Consider the following 19,296-nt stretch of genomic DNA (forward strand, 5'->3'; position numbering starts at 1 on the left):
TATGTAATACATACTCAATGGTTATTGATTGAGACAACAGATTAAATATTAGTTATATGAAGAAGCAATCTCCAAGCTCTGTTTCCAAAAGCTTTGAAATGAAGTACTTTTTATGACAAATGATTGTTTATAGCACTGAGTTAAATATAATGAAGATAAAGGAAAATGTATATACTGTACACAAATTGTTCCACGTTTATATAAACAAAAATTTTGTGAATAACACAACACCATTGATTACTCAACTTGTTAACTTTTTTAGGTTATCCTAATTTCAATTTGTTAAGTGAACAGTTGTTACATGCTGAAGCATCAAACAGAAGATCCACCAGCTTTCTACTTTCAAACAAATAAATATTCATATATATTGTAAACTACATATAAAGAGGATGTTTATTTTGTTAATTTTTTCATGATTAATAAAAAGGCATCAAGGATATAGGTACAGTATACATATCATCCACAAAAACAGTAACGTTGTTTAGTATGGCCTGGGACATACCGACAAGGTCTTCTCAATTTCAAAAAGGGATTACGTGTTTTATGGAAAATGAACTTCAATTTTGCATATGTTTTCAAAAAGAGTACCATCCTATATTATTAATTCTCTATTTTCCATATATTTTCAGCAACCTCTTCTATTTCTATAGCAATGTCACCAAATACTCTGTAATATTTACATGTTATATAAATTATAATTCTGTAACACTGTCACCATATACATGACACTTGTGACACATGTATATTACACTACATAAAATTATGCTTCCTCTGTGATAAAAACATCCAAAAGTATTACAGAGGTTGAGTAGGTTATATTAAAACAATTTTGGAACCTTAAATTGTTGTTAGGTCTGGTAATACTCTTATCTGATGACTGTGCATCTTAACAATAGCCCTGCACCATAGTTTCCATTGCAAATGGCTCCATCATAAGGCTGTCATGTCAAAAGCACAACTTCCCTTCTCCCTGCTGGCTTTCCATAATCCAGCTAATATAAGAAATCCATAGACTGATTGTATCTTTGTAAGGGCTAGCATGAATACCCATTTCATTCTCCAGATGACTGATATATGCAATGACTGAATAGATATTCTGTGTAAGCAACTTGACTACATGTAATTTGTGTTGCTTTTCAGGTAGAGATCCTTTTTGATTATGTTGCATATTCTTGCATGAAACATGTGGACTGCTTCTGTTACTGAATTTTGTTTTGTTATAGATTCTCACTTTTGACAAGACAAAACACATTTTTACCACAGCTGGGTAATGACTTGTTACAGGTCTCTTTTTGGATGGTCCTGGGGTCCCAAATTAATCCAAATTCTTTTGTTTTCTAACACCATCAAGTACAAGGAATATTCCCATCTTGAAAATTCTGAATCGCCAATCAGAGTAAATCTTTATTATCTGAGTTCATGAGTATTTTGTATCAGAAGGAGCTGTTACATAACCTTCCCACACTACTCTTGAACATCAAAATCAAAATGTAGTTCCAATACATGCCATTACACTGTTGTGGTTGTCGTGTGAATTGCCAATTTACATATTCAAGATTGTTTTAATATAATGTACTCAACCTGTAATAAACACACGCAGAAAAAAGTGACTTACTTATTATAAACACAATAATATATGATTGTCAAACTGTTACATACCAAACAAAAAAGACAGTGTTCTAAAAGATGATCTGTATTACTTTTCTAATGGAAATGTACTGAAAGAAAGATATAACTTAAATCAGTAAAATTGCAAAAAGGCCAATTCATAAGAAATATTGTTATAGAAACTATTAAATTGAGAGTGATGTCCATAATCATCCCATTTAATAAACTCTTCCAACAGTAAATCATATAATTAAACAAAATAATTTGTTAAGAAATTATAAAATAAAACCAGTATCAACTAGATAAAAATAAAATAATGCTACATTTCCAAATATACAGATGAAGCACATGTCATGTAAGATGTTATCCTAGACTTACCAATAACTTATTATTATTCTGTCTTTGTTTTCATCTCATTCATCAACTCTGTTCCAACCATTAAAGACTGTATTCAAGCTGACTAAAGTTCTATATTTCTATTGTACTATCCATACGACTCTTTCACCATTTTCAACCACAGTTCTTGACTTCAGTGGAGACAAGTTGACTAAAGTTCTACATTTCCAATACAATACCCGTACAACTCTTACCTTGTTTCAACCACAGTTCTAGACTTCGGTGGAGACAAGCCGACTAAAGTTCTAAATTTCCAATACAATACCCGTACAACTCTTACCTTGTTTCAACCACAATTCTAGACTTCGGTGGAGACAAGCCAACTAAAGTTCTACATTTCCCATACAATACCCGTACAACTCTCAATCTTGTTTCAACCACAGTTCTAGACCATGGTGGAAAAAACTCACTGAAGTTTTACATTTCCAATATGCTACCCATATGATTCTTTCACTTTATATCAACCACAGTTCTGGAATATGGTGGAAACCACAAAGTTTGATGAAAAGTATCTAAGCTAATTTCAAATAAAGAATTATGAGCTCTATCTTGACAGTTAATGGAATTACAGTTAGTTATGATGGTGATCTCAAACTAGAATTACAGGTTTTGGAAATGTTAGAGATAGAGATATGGGGTTTAAAGGTAGCCTAAGACAACGATCCCAAATTAGAGTTTTGAACTTTTGATAATATTATCAGTAACTTCATACAACAGTTAAGAAATTAAATGGTAGCCACGATAGCGATCTCCAACTAGAACTATGGCTTTAGTGGAATATAAAGCAGTAACCTCAAATTTCCTTTAAGGTATTAGATGGAAACTATGACCAGGATCAGCACTAGGGGTGGGCCATGCACCCCATAACTTCACTCTGGCCCATTCAAGTTCATTTTCTATAGCAGTTTAAAAACCATATTATTAATTTTTAAAAATTGTATGATTTTTTTCAAATTGCTAAGAAGAGTCAACAACAGCTCCACTGGCCTTCCCAAATGGAGAGGAGCTGAAGCCAGGCCTGGCTATGACAATAATTACAGGCTACCTGTAAGTTTTATGATGGACATCAAAGTTTTTGTGATATCTATGAAATTGACCTCTTATTAAAACTAGGTGTGGTTTCTGTATTATCAACAAACTCAGATCCAGATTAAAGTGATCAGTGTTGTATCTATTAATGTAGTTCCATGTCAGAGATAGTCACAGGCTTTGTAGTAGTCACAATAGTGACATCAGTTTTGGTAGTGACAATGGACTTATGAGGGTTTTAAGCTGTATGTTAGACAGGACACTGTCCAAACGTTACGACTGCTAGTTGCACAAAAGCTGTTCTCACATAAATTTAGCATAGTCAAGGTTACAATAAATAAAAAATATACATTCAAATTAAAAACTTCCTTTACCCTTTTCCAGAGTTTGAAAACTTGGTCTTTATTGAGAATGATTATTATTAAGTATCAATTTTCTAAAATGCAGAAACTGGTTAACAAGTAGAAAAGAAAGTAATCTCCTAGCTGCTGGATTATCACTGAGTTATTGCTTTTAAAAATGCTAGTCAGCTATCCTAAAATGAGTAGAAATGCTGACAAATTGCAAAATACTTTTCCCTTTGTATTCAAACTTCAGTCATTTTTTAGTAAAGACCATTACAAAATACTTCCAAATATTCTTGGTCTTAAACGTTGCATATTAGTCTTTTACAAAAGAAAATTTTCAAAAACCTGCAAAAAAAGAAGTTATTCAGAAACTGATCAATTCTAAGATGATGCAAAGATTAGAGGCATGTAAATTTGTAAGCTATGAGATAATAAGCAAAAGTACCCATACCCAGTGACAGGAAAAGTTTAAGTTAATCTATCATTTTAACTTATTTCATGGACATTAAAAAGGTTAACTGTGTTGCACTCTTGGTTTCACTCAGAGCCAAAGCTCTGAGCCACTCATACCAGCCACCGAGAAAAGTAATTGTTGAGCATTTCAGTCATGCTAAGAACTACTCAGCTACAACATACAATAAATCTACAGTTATAGTTTGAAATGTGAATGATAGTGTGATTAATTCCTAACAATTTAGTCTAGAATATCCTGCTTGTGAAATAAAATTTGGAATCAACATTATCCATGCCTGTTCTCCAGTCATTTCAAAAGTGAATGTTGAGCTTTGCCAGAGTATGCAGCTTGTCAAACAGGAGACAGACAGTTTGCAGTATATATAAGATGCAAAGATCATTAATGGAGGATCTTACCTCAGATACTTGTCATGAATCAACTATTACATGAACTATAGATGATGAACCACAGACATGTTAAAAAAAGCATCAATTACTATACCACTTCTGAAACTATACAGTTATCAGATAATCCACTTATTACTTCTGAGGAACCTCTGACTACAACTAGAGAAACTTAAAAACTAGTAATTTAGCAGTTAATGCAATAAACTCAGCTAGACAACCTCAGACTCTAGTTAACTAAAAGGTGTAGCAATAACCCAAAAGTCTAGTCAACTAACAGACAATGCATTGGCAAATAACACAGCTGAAGGTCATCAGAAACAAATCAACTAATAAGTGATGTATTATCTAGAACAAGAGGACACCTCATAAAATTATCAACCATGGATTAGTCATAGCTGAGAACCTCATACACTAGTCATCACACAGAAAATGCATTACCCTCAGTATAAAGACTTCAGAAGCTACTCTACTAATAAATTATGAATTAACCTTAGCTGAATGATGTCAGAAACTACTCAACTAGCAAATGATACATTATCTACAGTTGGAGGACCTCAGAAACCAGGGAATTTCAGAAACTAATCAAATAGATAAAGATACATTATGCACAGTTGAATGGCCTCAGAAAATAGATTACTAGTAAATCGTGAATTAACCCAAGCTGGAGGATATCAGAAACATGTTACTGAGCAAATGATGCATTAACTGATGAAAGATATCAGAAGCTAATTAACAAGTTAATGTTGCATTACCCATAGAGGGCCCCAGAAACTAATTAACTAGAGGGTGTGACATTAACCACATTTTTAGGGTCTAAGAAACTTCACAACTAGCTTACGATGTGTTACCCACAATTCCAGGACCTTAAAAGCTATTTATCTAATGGAAAGTATATTCACAGTTAGTTTTTTGTAACTGACAAGGAGAACCATAACTACTAAATATAAGTACCACAGATATATTTTCACATTTATATCAGGTGTACTACACTACACAGTTTATATTTCAAACACGAAATTTTCCTACAGTCCAATTTTTTTTTATATAAAGCTGTTAGGAAGGAAACAATTTACTTTTTACATGAAATAAGCTGGTAGATTGACAGGGATTTTAATAGAGTCTAATACTAAATTATTCATGGATAAAATTTAAAACATTCAACTGTCCCTCCTCGTAATATGCAACAAATTTCCTTTTTTGCTTCCTGTAGAAAGAAAAACAAAGTTGAATGTAAAATTGACAGCTATTCCTTTTCTTGGTTTTAATATCTTAAAAATTAGTCAAATACACATTCTAGCAATGTGGACAGTCTTTACTGTCCTTGGTCTTTGATCTCAGGAAAGCATCCAATTATTAGAGAACGAATATCAGGTACAACATCATCTGGACATTTCAGCAGCTCAGCCAAACAGCAACAACGCTCCACATGTGTCATCTTTCCTACCATAGCAAACTTTAGTGCTGCATCTTTTAGTGGAATGCAGTTGTGTTGTTTGGAATGATAATAAATATCACAAGTTTCTTCTGGGGTCAGATGTTGGAGAATAGCTTCTGCTAATTGTCTCTGTAAATCTGTGAGTAACAATCTGTCACAGAGAGTTAGAGTATCCAACATTGTTCCCAATGACCCTTTTTTCAGAGCTGGACAATCACAGTTATATAAATAATGAAACACCAAAATCAGGGCATCACTGGGCACATCTGGGAGAAAGAGTGTGTGCTTTGTTGACTCTAAAAATGATCCTTGAAGCATAGCACTAAAGTAGTCAGAGTTTCTACTAAGTATCTCACGGTTTGCTTTAACAGCAGCACCATCACTGAGCACAAAAGAAACATCAGAAGTTGAACTTTCAGCAGCATATTTACATTTTGCATAAGGAAAAGATAATCTACTGCCTTGAGAATCATTCAGTGACTCAACACCCAGGTTACAGCATAGCATTGAGAGGCTTCTCACACAAGAAGGGAAGAGTGGGGAGTCTTGATTTTGAATAACGTCCAGTAATACATCCAGTCCTTTGCACTTTATCATCAGGTTTTCAAGAAGTGACTTTCGTCTGATAAAAGAAAAAATATAAAATATGGGAATTGAAAGCTAACTACAACAATGTGCTGAAAAAAGTACTTAAACTTGTTCACTCATACTACCTAGTGTTTCATGAATAGATTATGTCATTACCAAAATATGAACTTAGTGCAATCAAAACTAAACTTTTGAAATTGTAGAACCTTCAGTTGAACATTATTATAAGTACTCCAGAGGAAACTATCACTGTGATCTACCAAACAAGCTTAATAAACATAGTTAACTTTTGTTTGACTTTTAAATACTGGAAAATATGTAAAAAAAAAATATTAATTTAGGAATTAATTGAATAGCTACAAAAAATGTTTTTAAATGCTTTATATAAAACTAAGATATGTAATAACCATACAGATAAGGATGTATGTCACACATTTCTTTTTTAGTTTGGAAATATAAAATATTTGTAAATTATGTGCCCTCTTCTCTTTTTTGTTAATTAATTTGTCTAGCAAAGAACAAAAATCAATTAGTTTCTGTCTCAGTAAGATATTGTGAATATCCATGGACAATGTGACACTCACCTAACAACAAGAGGAATTGCTATAACATGTGTGATCTTTTCAAAAAGCTGCCCAACTAAGAGAACATGAGATAACACTCCTCTGCCATAATCTGACTCAGCTATCATCCTTAAATTGATGAAAAGTTTTTTTTGAAGCATCTCTAACCTTTGACAGCTCCAACACAACTTTATGTCATGTTTTAATTCTAGCTGCTCTAATAACATAATCACCACTTCAAAACCCACAAGTTTTTCAAAACCTTGATAATTACTTGTTAATCTTAACAAGATACGTTCAGCTCTGGGAGAAGGGAAAGAGAGAGATGTCAGGTAATTTAATAGTACCTGAACACATGCTTTGGAGGTGGCTAGCCAAGGGCAGAATTTCTCTACCTGAGAGAGCTGTGAGAAAATAAGTAAAATAATGCCACCTACAGTGTGTTCATTATCTTTTTCATCTTCTACGTCACTGCGCTGTGTAGATGCACTAGCTGCTGAATCATGCCTGCTACGTTTTTCCTGTTTATGGGTTGAAGATGAAATTGTAGATGAACAAGGTCTTTGAAACCTTTTTCTTTTTTTAGAAGAAAGTTTCCACATTTCAGCTGCAGTTTCTTTGGATGACAGTCTACCTTTATTCAACGGAACTCCAAAATCAGTTTTTTGTAATACTGTAGTACACAATTCTGCTGAAGCTGCACAAGATAAACCATCCTTATTCTTTTCTTTACCTTCTTCACTGTCTGAAAAACATTCTTCACATACAGGAGAATAGCAAGGTACAGAAACATCAAGCGAACCATCTGGGGAGCCCTGAGACTCTGGAGAAGAAGGGGGAGAATACAAAACATCAAAATCTTTTGGGGAAAAACACACACTTGTAGTGTCTGTAAACTGAAAGATGGGTGATGTTGTACCTGGTGATACACCAGATGACTGGGAGTGTTGTGGACTGTACATGACTGGTGATAGGTTTGAATCCACTGAATATCTATCTGGTGAATAACAGTAGCTTAATGCACTGCTTGGACTAAGAAAATCCCTTGAGTAAACATAACTGAGACTCTGATTCTCATCTAACACCAGTTCATTCTGTACCTGCTGATAGCTTGGGCTATGAATACAAAACACTCTTGATGAAGATGAAGACTTCTGAAGTGATTGTGTCATACTTGCAACTTCTTCATCCAAAATATCATCATCCTGGTTAAGAAATTCCTTAAAATTTCTCCCATACTCTATTGCTTCAAAGTCTTTTTTGTCACCTTCAGCCTTGAGAACATTTATGGATGGCATGAGTTCAAAATGATCAGTCGCAAGAGAGTTAGCCGATGAAGAACGTTGTTCACCTACAGACATAAAAGAATCTATACACGATTGAAATTCATCACCTTTGGTCTGAGATGACTTGATTTCAGATTGTATCTCAGTGCATTTAGGTTCATTACTTTTGATGACTGAATCACTTGATTTATCAATGTCAACAAAGTGGTTAAGACTATTTTGCTTTTTTTTGCTTTCAGCACTCTGGGTACAATTTGTGCAGATCTCTACTATTTGTTGATGCTTTGAGTTGAATGTAGAAGATGTTTCCATTTGTTGGGTTCTGCTTGACTCTCTGTTACAATGTTTAACATCATCTTTTACTACAGCACCTACCAATCCATCAGCTTTGGTCTTCTTACTATTGCAATCAGGTTTTGATTTCACTCTATGATCTCCTCTGTGTTCATCAATGAAGAGCTGCATGTGCTCCACTAGCACTGAGAGCATGTCTAGATTCAAGAGAGCATCCAAACTTTCCTCATCATATCGGAAAGCCAAGAGGGAAGTGATGATTCGTGAATGTAAAGGTTTTTTCTGAGTATCTCTTAAAATATCCAGTAGAATCTTCAATCCTTGTGCATCCCTAATCCTAACACGGTTGATAGCCTCTCGACAACAGTAGCAAAGAGCTGTCACAAGTGCAGCTGTTCCTACAAAAAACAAAAAACTTGGTTACCCCTTCTTTTTTTCCAAAAGTACATCCAGTACAATATACAGTATAAAATAGTTTAATCACTTCTTTGTTTTCTTGATAACACTAAACTTCTTATGATGAACCAAGAAAAGTTACAAAACTACAATTTCTTTTACTCATACTAATTTCCATGTATCAAAATATTACTTTTGACAAACCAATAAGTGTGAATCAACATCCAAAATTCATTGAAGTTCATTGTTTTGTGCATTAATAATAAACTGTAAATCATACAATTTACAAACAACAACAAAATATCAAAAGCATGTACAAGTAATTATTTTTTCATCATAGTGGTTAAATTTAAACATATAATTAAAGAATCTTAGATATCTTAGCATGATAAGCATGCTTATTGAATGGTTATTGTGCATTACTACAAAGCATTTTGATTTAGGCCTAATGTAAACTTCCTAAGTTAGTTTGATACCAGCTATATACTACTTGCACTATTGCCTAAAACAAGGTGACATAACTGATAAAAATTACACAATGTCATAGCAATGTGACTGTGGGTTTAGCACATAATAATGCTAATATAACACATACAATCACAACATCATAACTGTAACAATAATACAGAATCATAACAAAGTAATTTATTTTCACAAGATCATAGTAATATAAGTTCATATATTATCTGATTTCTTTATGTTAGAGATCATACATACCTCCTCATTTAGTTTACTGATAAATTTTTAAATCATATATTTGTAAATAATTCACACTTAATATACTTTAGTGTCTACTATTACCAATAAGTTCACATGCACATTAAATGCTTTTAATTTCAATTCACTATTTACCTTCTTCAAGTTAAATATCACTATTTAGCTTTAATGCAATATTTTATATCTAACTTTACAATACAGTTATAATTAAAATGTTACCAAACAATATCATGGATTACATAATAACAAATTTTTGAAAATATTGAAGTTCCAACTAGAAAGAGTATATATATAGAAAAGTAATGTATAATAAACAGAATCACAGCAACATAGTTGTGACTAGCACAGAATCACAGTCATTTAACTATCACACTCATACAGAATTCTAACAGCATAACCAACAATTATACAATACTGGCAAAAAGCCTGGCCCATCAAAAATGACTGGGCAAGTACTACCACCCCCACCCCATAGTATACCATAACCTCATATTTCATAGCTAACCAAAATAAATAAATTTTGCAAAATCAAGCTTGACCAACAAAGAGAGAGAAAAGTGCAGTTGAGGCAGTCAAAAATTGGTCAATTTCTTTGTGAGCCCATCAAAATTAAGATCACTCATGATATGAATTTGTGATATATTCATAGAATAATTATTGGTAAAAATCAGTTAGATTAACAACTTCTAATATATAGAAAAGCCAGTGCATTTTGGTAACACTACATTCCAACAATGGCTTTTATGTCATGTTGCTTAGCAACAAAAGTATAACTTAATATTGTTGTTAGTCTATATACTGTAAGTATAAAATGAAATGCAGAGACAACAAAACTGGAAAAATGTTTATTGATTTCCTAAATTAGTCTCCACTGATTAAAGAGGTGGTGATATAATAGAAAATAGCTTAATTCAGAAATGATTTAAATTTAAAATTGAATCGATATTTTCATGATAAATTTTATGCTCTAGGCTAGGTGATCCCAAACTACGTCTTTACGCTTATTATACCAACAATCACTACACTTATAAGGTTTCATGGCCCCGTTTCACCCCCATCACTAAAATCATAATGGACAAACACTAATCAAACTATTCTATCTGGATAATGCATTTTGGCTTTTATGACTCCTCCTATTTCAAGAAATCAAGTGTGATGTGACACACACACAGCCGTTTATATAGGTTAGATCATAGCTATGTGACTGTGGCTTTAACATGTAATAATGCTGTTATAACACAAGTCACAGCAGCATACCTTTAACAATAATACAAGCTCATAACAATATAACTTATATCTTCACAATAACACAGTAATGTAAATTTAAATATGAAAGTAGCACAAGAATACACGAGCTGTAGCATTAACACAGAAATACAAAAGCGTAAACTTGATATTCACCAAGGCAAAACCTTGACCAAAAATGCTTCCGTTTCTGCTTATTAGGTGGTACTTAAATATAAACTTGAGGAAAACCTCATTATTAATAAGCTAGCTGTCAAACAAGAAACTGCAGAATGCTCAAAAAGATAAAATAAAATATGAAATGTATATTTAATATTAAATTTAAGTAACTAATTTCTCTGTAACACATCTACATATTTTTAAAGTTAACATTTTCCAACAATGAAAGTGTATTTCTGATAGATACTTACCTGTGCTGTGGAGAACAGAAGGGCAGGAATGGAGTGGGAGCCATGATGCAGAGACCAATGATGGAAAATAAGCCACTTCTGCTGACATACAAGGAGGTAGGGAGGAAGGAACAGAACAAGAAAGGAGGAAGGCTACACATGATGGAAGTCCAGAGCATCTTGCAAGGGATCAGACAAAATGCACACATTGAGGCAGAGGGCAGAGGCTGTTGGATGGAAGAGAGAGTAACACGTTTGAAGCAAGAGGGATTGGAATAGAAGAAGAGGAGGACAGTATAAGTTTCAAAAGAGGAAACTACAACTGAGCCAGCCAATACAGAACAATCAGGAGGACTCAACACGGAGTGGTCTGAATGAGGGAAAAACACATGGGAGAAGATAAATAGGAGGGTAGGCATAAAGAAAAAGGTGGAACCAGTCCTGGCTGAATGCAACTACAACCAAAGCTGCCAGAATCAGAACCAGTAACCAGAACAGTAAAAGTTTGGTATTGAGGTGAGTGGCAAAAGCATCCAGAAGGGAAGTTCCCAGCTGAGAACATAATTACTTGAATACCAGAAGATCAAGGGAACACTCTGTCAGTAAAATCTTATTGGGTCACAAGAGATGAACAGCAAAAAGATTCAGGTTGCCTGGGATATGACAAGCAATAAGACGAATGTGTAACAAATGGGCTCAGAAAAAGTGGTCTGATGTGTGAAAACAGAGAATGAAAATGGGTGTCCCCTTGACAATTGATATAAGAGAGTTGTTGGTATGGATCATTATGAGACACCCATGGGTTGTCAAAAGAAAATAATCCAAAGCTCAGTGCACTGCCAACATTCCAAGAGACTGATATGAAGAATTGATTCTACTTCAAACCACCAACCCAAAATCTCTTATGAATCTAAATATCTACCAAGTGAATTCAACCTGCAGGGAGGAAGGAAGGTGAATGATAGAGGACAATGGATTCAGAACAAGGTTCCACTGATCATGCAGAGTCCATTGAAGATGATGCATATGAGCATGATCCAAAGGGATAAGAGATTCTATGGAAGCCCAAGTCCCCAAAAGAGAGAGAGAACCTCCCACTCAGTGAGAGAAAGAGAGGATATGGCACTGGAAACCAACCACTCCATGTGCTGCAAACAAAGAGAAAAAGGGTGGGTTCCACTGAGGTGATAAGTGAAAAACACACCCAAATGAATAAGACACTGGCTGAGTGTGAGATATGACTTTTCCAGTTGGCAAAAAACCAGATCCCAAGAAGGAGAGAAAAATATGGAAATGGGAGACAAAGGAGAAGGGGAGGAAAATTGAAGATCCAGTCCTCTTGATAACACTCTAAGGACCCAACAATCTGCTGTGAACAGGTGCCACAAGTGAGCAAACTGGGCCAACTGTGCCCCTACAAAACCTAAACCTAACAGATAGTCACTATTGATTTTGATGGCAAAGAAGATGATGGTGAGAGAAACATGAGAAAGAGTACAGGGAAAGGAGAGGAAGCAGGTGGATGGGATACAGTTGCAGGTGCAAGAGAGGATTTCAATAGAGGGGAAACAAAAGAAGAAATGTAGGAGTGTTAATGTGTGGCCTCAACATGAGATTCCAATGAATCGGGGACCCCTCCAAAAATAGAATGACAAAGGAATGGAGCCAGTATAAGATCATGTAGATAGGAAGTTGACAAATGTACCTGAAATAGCAGAGTATCCCTGCCCAATAGGTCTCAACAACAAAGCTCAAGAAGATAAATGTGCCAGTGTAGAAAAGAGAACTAGTATCCACCCAAAATTTCTCAGGGGAATAGTGGATAGCCTCAGAAAACAGGTGGACAGATGAGAGATAACGAAGTAAAGAAGTAAGGGTGAGACAAAGACGAGAGAATTGGATAGAGGAAAGGCAATAAGAAGAGAAAGGATTTGATCCCCATACCTGAATAAGAGATTCTGAAGTCTGAGAGTCCTGAAAAGGCATGTGTGTCTGCAAATGAGAGGGGGGGGGATGAGGCATGCTGGCTCCAGCATGAAGGTTGGAAAGAAACTGATCTGCATGGACTTGAATATCTGAGGAAGGGGGAAAAACAAAATAACCAGAAGTAGGTCCAAAATGGAGCAAGAAAGGAGAGAAATCATAGGATACATGAGAAAGTGATAAAAGTTAAGAAACCTGAAACACAATGTCCAAGATGAATGAGGTAGATCAATGGCAGTGGATTGAGAAGGTGCAGCAAAAGCAAGTGGCAGAAACAGGCTGTTATAATCATACTCTTGAACGAGATTCCCAGGAAGAGGAATATCTGTCCTCAGGTCAGAAAACAGACTCCAATTCCCAATGCACTAGTCTACACCTCCTCAATAGAAAGAGAGAAGCCAAACACCACAGTAATAATCTGCCTAGCAGGATCAAAAACTTGTGGATCCTCAACAGTAATATGAACTTGTCAGTTCATAATGTGGAAAGGAAGGGAAAAAAATAATAATCAACAGTCTTCCACAAACAAAGCAAAGACAACAGAAACATAGTTGTCAAAAAGTGAAATATTAATCACAGACATAAAAAAAAATTTACATGTCTGCACATGCAAGTGCCAAATCAAGAAGTGATGATAGCACAATCAGTAGAGGGGAAGTCAGCTGTGCTAGGAGGATGTATCATACTCCTATTGGTGAAGGGTTGTCCCATGCTACAGCACAGCAATATCATATTGAAACAGGTGATTTTAGGCAGGAGCCTCAAAAGTAATGGTGAGTGAAAATTGTGCAGATAGAGGGATGCACAAAGATATCTCTGTGCTGTTGTTCATATTTAGTCCCTCAGTTTGTAACCCTAGGTTATTCTACTGTTAAACAACAATAACAATCACTACCACGATTTTGAATGAATGTTATGGTTACACAGATGTATTGTGCAAATATTAAGCTTACCTAAATATATTATTGTATGAAAAGAACTAAATCCAGACTTAAACTTCCCATTTCTCTAATCTATTTAATTTGGGCAATAGTAATGGTATCATGTGTAACATTATCTGGTGAGTGGTAAGCTCGTAAAGTATCTTACATATTTTTCTGCTGTTAGTCATGATAATTAACGAGGGAAATGATGCATGTTAGATTCATTAATCAAGGTTCACATACGGTTTTTATTATTGTTACATCATATTTAATAACTTTATACAACTCAACTTGATAAAATTATAACCTCTTCAGAACAATTAAATGGTCTGATTCCCTGTAGATTGGTGTTTAAAAGGGTCTATAAGTAATGGTGATGAGGAAAGCTCAGAGGGGAACAAAAATTTCAAATACGAATGAAGAAGTTAACTTTAAATATACACATTGGTAATAATTCGTACATGCTCGACGGGTTTTGCCAACCTTAAATATGGACAATTAGCAATAATGTTGTTTTTACCAATTGCTAGCTGCAGTTCATGTAGCTAAAATAACAAACAAGCCCCTTTAATTTGGACATTTGTCCCTTGGAAACAATTTGTACACCCTTCAAAAATATAGAAGCATTTTTTTTTATACAGGTTTTGTCCAAGTGAACGTACTGTGTTCTTATGTTACTTCCATAATTACATTTACTTTACTATGGTCTTGTGAAGCTAAGTTACATTGTTATAATTTTGTATTAATGTTATAGCTATATTATTGTGTTTATATTTAAGTGGTAAAGTAGCATTGCTATGACCCCGTGTAATTGTGAGCTATGCTCCTATAATTCTGTATTAATGTCATAGTTGCATTGATATAATTCTGTGCCAGTGTTACAGCTATGTTGGTGTGATCCTGTCCATTATGCATTACTTTTGCATATATACTCTTTCTGACTGGAATTTTAATATTCACAGAAATGACTTAATTTGCTTCACATCAAGCAAATTCCATAATTAGTACAATGAAGATTTTTTTTTTATACAAGATGTTAATTTGTTTCAATTCTCATCATTAATATTCTTCTTCTCACAGTTAATAATGTTTACCATTAACCTGCTGCCAACACTAGGTTGACATTACATCTACTTAATTATCGTATAAATAAAACATTAATAACTTGTTACTTCTAATCACCAAATAATTACCTTTCCAAGGTTAAATGATAATCATTACCTGGCCTCTCATTTTCTGAACTCTTGATTTGTTCTACAAATACAGGAATAGCACCAGCATTCCCCAATTCTGGACGTATTGCTGTCTGTCCAGCTAAATTCACTAAAATGATGAGAGCATCTTCTTGGATTGGTTTTTCTGTAGATGTGCTCATCTCTACAAGGACTGGCAAAGATCGCCCTTCTTGTATCTTAAAAATTACACAGCCATATTTTATGTTTGATACATCAGCCTTTGTAATATATTCAAAGTTTTATTCTATTGCATTGCATCACAAATTATATCAAAGATACCTTTATGAATATAAAAAAACCTATAATAACAGATACATCCTCAAGCCAATATTCTTGTGAATCTTAAAATTTCATTAGTAAATTTGTACAAGATTCCTGAAACTTTAAGAGGATTTTTTTTTGCTTTAACCCATTTTTTATAGTCACCTTATTCAAACTAATTTATCAATGAACATTAAAAAATTTAAAAAGCCAGCCCACATTCAGCTACGCTTAAAAAACAAATTGTATATTTCTGGTTATCTTACCAATCTAACCTTCTTCATTTTGACCAATAAGCCTTCGTAATAACATATGTTCTTATTAAGCTAATACTGCACAGACAAGAGTTAATGCTTGTACTAAACACATGTGTAGAGAAAAATGTCATTTACCTTTTAGCTTACAAGCCATCTTATGATGGCAACAAGGAACTTTTCTTTAACTTTATATAGACATGTCGTTTTTGACATAATATGAACAACTGCTATGACATTTTTTTTTTATCTGTTTTTGCCTGCAATGTTCAAAAACAATTAAGTTGCTAATTTTGTACATTCTGATATAAATTGGTCTAAAGACTTTTTAAAAGCTAGTTGATTACAGATACATTAATGTCACCAATGAGTGCTGTGATACTGTCAAATAATCACAGCTAAACAAATAATTAGATAGAAAAGTTCTTTTTATGTAAACAGACATTTCATTAAATCATCACTAGGAAGATTTCATGAAATAATATTGTTGTTTTTAGGTCTAAGATAAATATTTAGTAATCTTATTCAGGCTTTGATTCTTAAAGTCAGAAAAAAACAATACACAATGTTAGAGTTAATCATAAATGAAGCACAGGTTTTGGTCATTTTCAATCAAATTACACAAGTTATATTTATGGTTTATGATTACACAAAGTATAATAAATATAAATTTGTATATGTAATAAATTTGTCCTATGTATTGCCACCACAAACTGACATCATCAAGAATAAGGGAAACCTCCCAGAATTTTAATAAATTGATGTATTTACTAGTAGAGTTTACAACATACATTTATATTTGTTTACAATTTACAATCTTTTAGTTAGTTCTCCTTCCAAGTGATTACTGTAGATTGAAACGCAGCATCTACAAAATCAATTTTGTTTTTAAAAAACAACCCTTATCTATCCTGTATACTAAAAATGTGAAATTCTAAATTTTAAATGAACTAGAACTATAAATACATACATATATAGGTTTATACTGCATGTAACCTTAATGGCTATTAATTTTCAACTACTCTAACCTGTTGAGCACATTCTACACTGCACTGCTTAGTTAAAGAAGATAAGGTCTTGACACTGGCAATAACCACATCTTTGTTTTCTGATGACAGTAGGTCAGCTGCAAGGAGTACACCTTCTTGACAGATTATTTCTTGTCTATGCTCAACTGTGTTACCTAATATTCTTGGTAATAGACAAGTTAAAAAATAAAAAGGCATATTAATGAATTAAGCAATGCTATGTATCTTATGTACAAACAGAAAACTAAAGCAGGATTTAACAAAATCTTACAATTTTTAAAGTAAAATGTTGTTCAATATCACTATGCACTTCTACAGTTTATTAATTATAGTTGAGTACCCACAATGTTTCAGTAAATATCTTATCTATACAGAGAAAATTGTATAATAACAAAATAAAAGAATTGCCATTTTTCAAGCAAAATGTTAATAACACTGCATTTCTGAAATTCATTAATTACTTACATGACTACATTGCAGTTTGCTTTCTTTACCGGTCTTTTACTTTTTTTTTGTAGTCTACACACTATTCAAGAATACTTATATGAAGCAATAATGCAGATTATGAGTCACAAAGAAAAAAAAATGGTATGCTCCATATCTAAATACTATCATTGAACTACCTCTCCAAATAACAAATTGCAAGCTTGGATTTGTGACTGTTGTTAGCAGGCATGTGGCAAGATGAACAACTCTTCACAACATATGAACATTCTTCAACATCAAGCTAGCTTACCAAACTGCAAGATATCACGTATGCTACAAGATAACCACTTGACACAAAGACATAAATGAACAGACTACTCAAATCATAGGGGAATATAAACTGTGCTTAGAAATCTATAGCCTCTACCAAACTACTTAGCACTTATTAAGTACCACAATATTTATTGTTACAGCCTTGTAACTTTCAAAGACTTCCCTCCCTATTGGTTGTTTGAAAATGTGTTTAAAAAAAAATTACAATCTAATCTAACCAAGCAGGTTTTTGTTATCAAATTAAGTTTTCTGGAGGATAACGAAATTTAAAAGCCTTCAACTTTTAATTTTTTAATTAACAAAGAATTATACTCTAGTGCATTACTTAAGTACAATAATGTTGATATAAATTACGGTAATAAACATAACAACCCAAGCATTTCTATGATTCATTTCTGAAATTACCTTAGAGTTCTCAGTGCTGTCTGTTGACATCCCGGATTTTTGGTTGAAGTCAAAAGTTTTACCACTAAAGGAAGAACCTTCTGTTCATGAACAGCATTACAACCTTGTGGGCTGAGAGCTATATTTGCTAAAGCCCTACAAGCTCTATTCTGAATGCTTTCAGAAGCAAGACACCGAAACACCAGCGCTGAAAGAAAAAGGTACAAAAAAGTGTAGAGTAAATTCATTTGACTGGTGATTTTTAATACAAGGTCTAGAAATAATCTTATTATGCAGTAAATCTCAGAAATCCTCATTCAATTTTCTAATTCCCTACAGACTGCTTTAATCATGTCATCACATTTATTTTTTTCACACTAAAATAAAACAGTGATCTAGCTCACTTACACAAATAATAAAAGACTTAATTACAAAATTCATGCTTTAATTGTTTAAACACTTTTACATGAGAGACAATTTATACTTTGATGGTTAAAGAACCAATTAGTTATACTATAAAATACTTCTGTTTTATATGTATTAAAAATTGCAAGTTAGTGTTGTGGATAAGCATTCCAGTCAATTTTAGGATGTTATAATTTCATTTTTCATTATTATTGTTTAAAATACTATCTATTGGCTACTTCATGATATGGATGTAATTTTCTTTTTCGTGATATTCCTTTGAAATCAGAGAAATCACAGTTCACTGAAAAAAAGCTCATGGTAAAGAGATAAAAAGTATTTTTTTCCAGATTTTACAACTGAAGATAAAAGATGAGATTCTTAACCTATAAAATTTTTTAGGTTGGTAACAAAATTTCTGCTAATTTTATTGTTGAGGATAAAGTTGTTTAAAAAGAACCTGGAAAAACTTGAAATAGGAAAAAGTTTCTGTCCCTGGTAAAATTTATCATAAAATATTTGAAGACTCTGAGTAAGCAACTGATGAGGACTGTAACAAGTTTGACCTATGTGTTAAAAATCTCTTGTCTGAGATTATTCAAGCTAGCCCTTACCTATCAGAACATCAAAACCAAATCAAAAGTAGCCCTTCACATTCATATGCATATCATCAAAATTTTAAATGAAAAACAGAATGATTTATGTGTAACTATCAATAAAAATGCTTTTATCAGTACAGGAACATTATTTATGAGAAGCAACTGCCTGTGAGCTGTGGACACTGATAACAATTCAAACTCCATATTAACTCTTTCAGCACGGGCTTGGTCTCTGGAACCAACCTCATAACCATTTTGTACTTGTTATAGTTTATATGCTATAACTTTTAAATTAGTAAGCGAATGTTAAC

At 33.4% G+C, this 19,296-nt stretch overlaps 1 protein-coding gene across 1 annotated transcript in view; it reads right to left on the reverse strand.

Moving 5' to 3' along the window:
* Positions 1-375: 375 nt before the first annotated feature.
* The window catches only part of LOC106461979 (armadillo repeat-containing protein 5-like), a 31,257-nt gene continuing 12,336 nt past the window's right edge, over positions 376-19,296 (reverse strand). The window contains exons 2-6 of the mRNA XM_022389097.1: positions 18,003-18,189; positions 16,839-17,001; positions 15,282-15,471; positions 6,849-8,805; positions 376-6,298 (exon numbers count right to left, since the gene is read on the reverse strand). Of these exons, the coding sequence (XP_022244805.1) occupies positions 5,554-6,298; positions 6,849-8,805; positions 15,282-15,471; positions 16,839-17,001; positions 18,003-18,189 (3,242 nt within the window). The 3' untranslated portion in view covers positions 376-5,553. The remainder of the gene's footprint in view (positions 6,299-6,848; positions 8,806-15,281; positions 15,472-16,838; positions 17,002-18,002; positions 18,190-19,296) is intronic.

This window comes from Limulus polyphemus, unplaced genomic scaffold (assembly GCF_000517525.1).
Source record: "Limulus polyphemus unplaced genomic scaffold, Limulus_polyphemus-2.1.2 Scaffold1070, whole genome shotgun sequence".
NCBI lineage: Eukaryota > Metazoa > Arthropoda > Merostomata > Xiphosura > Limulidae > Limulus > Limulus polyphemus.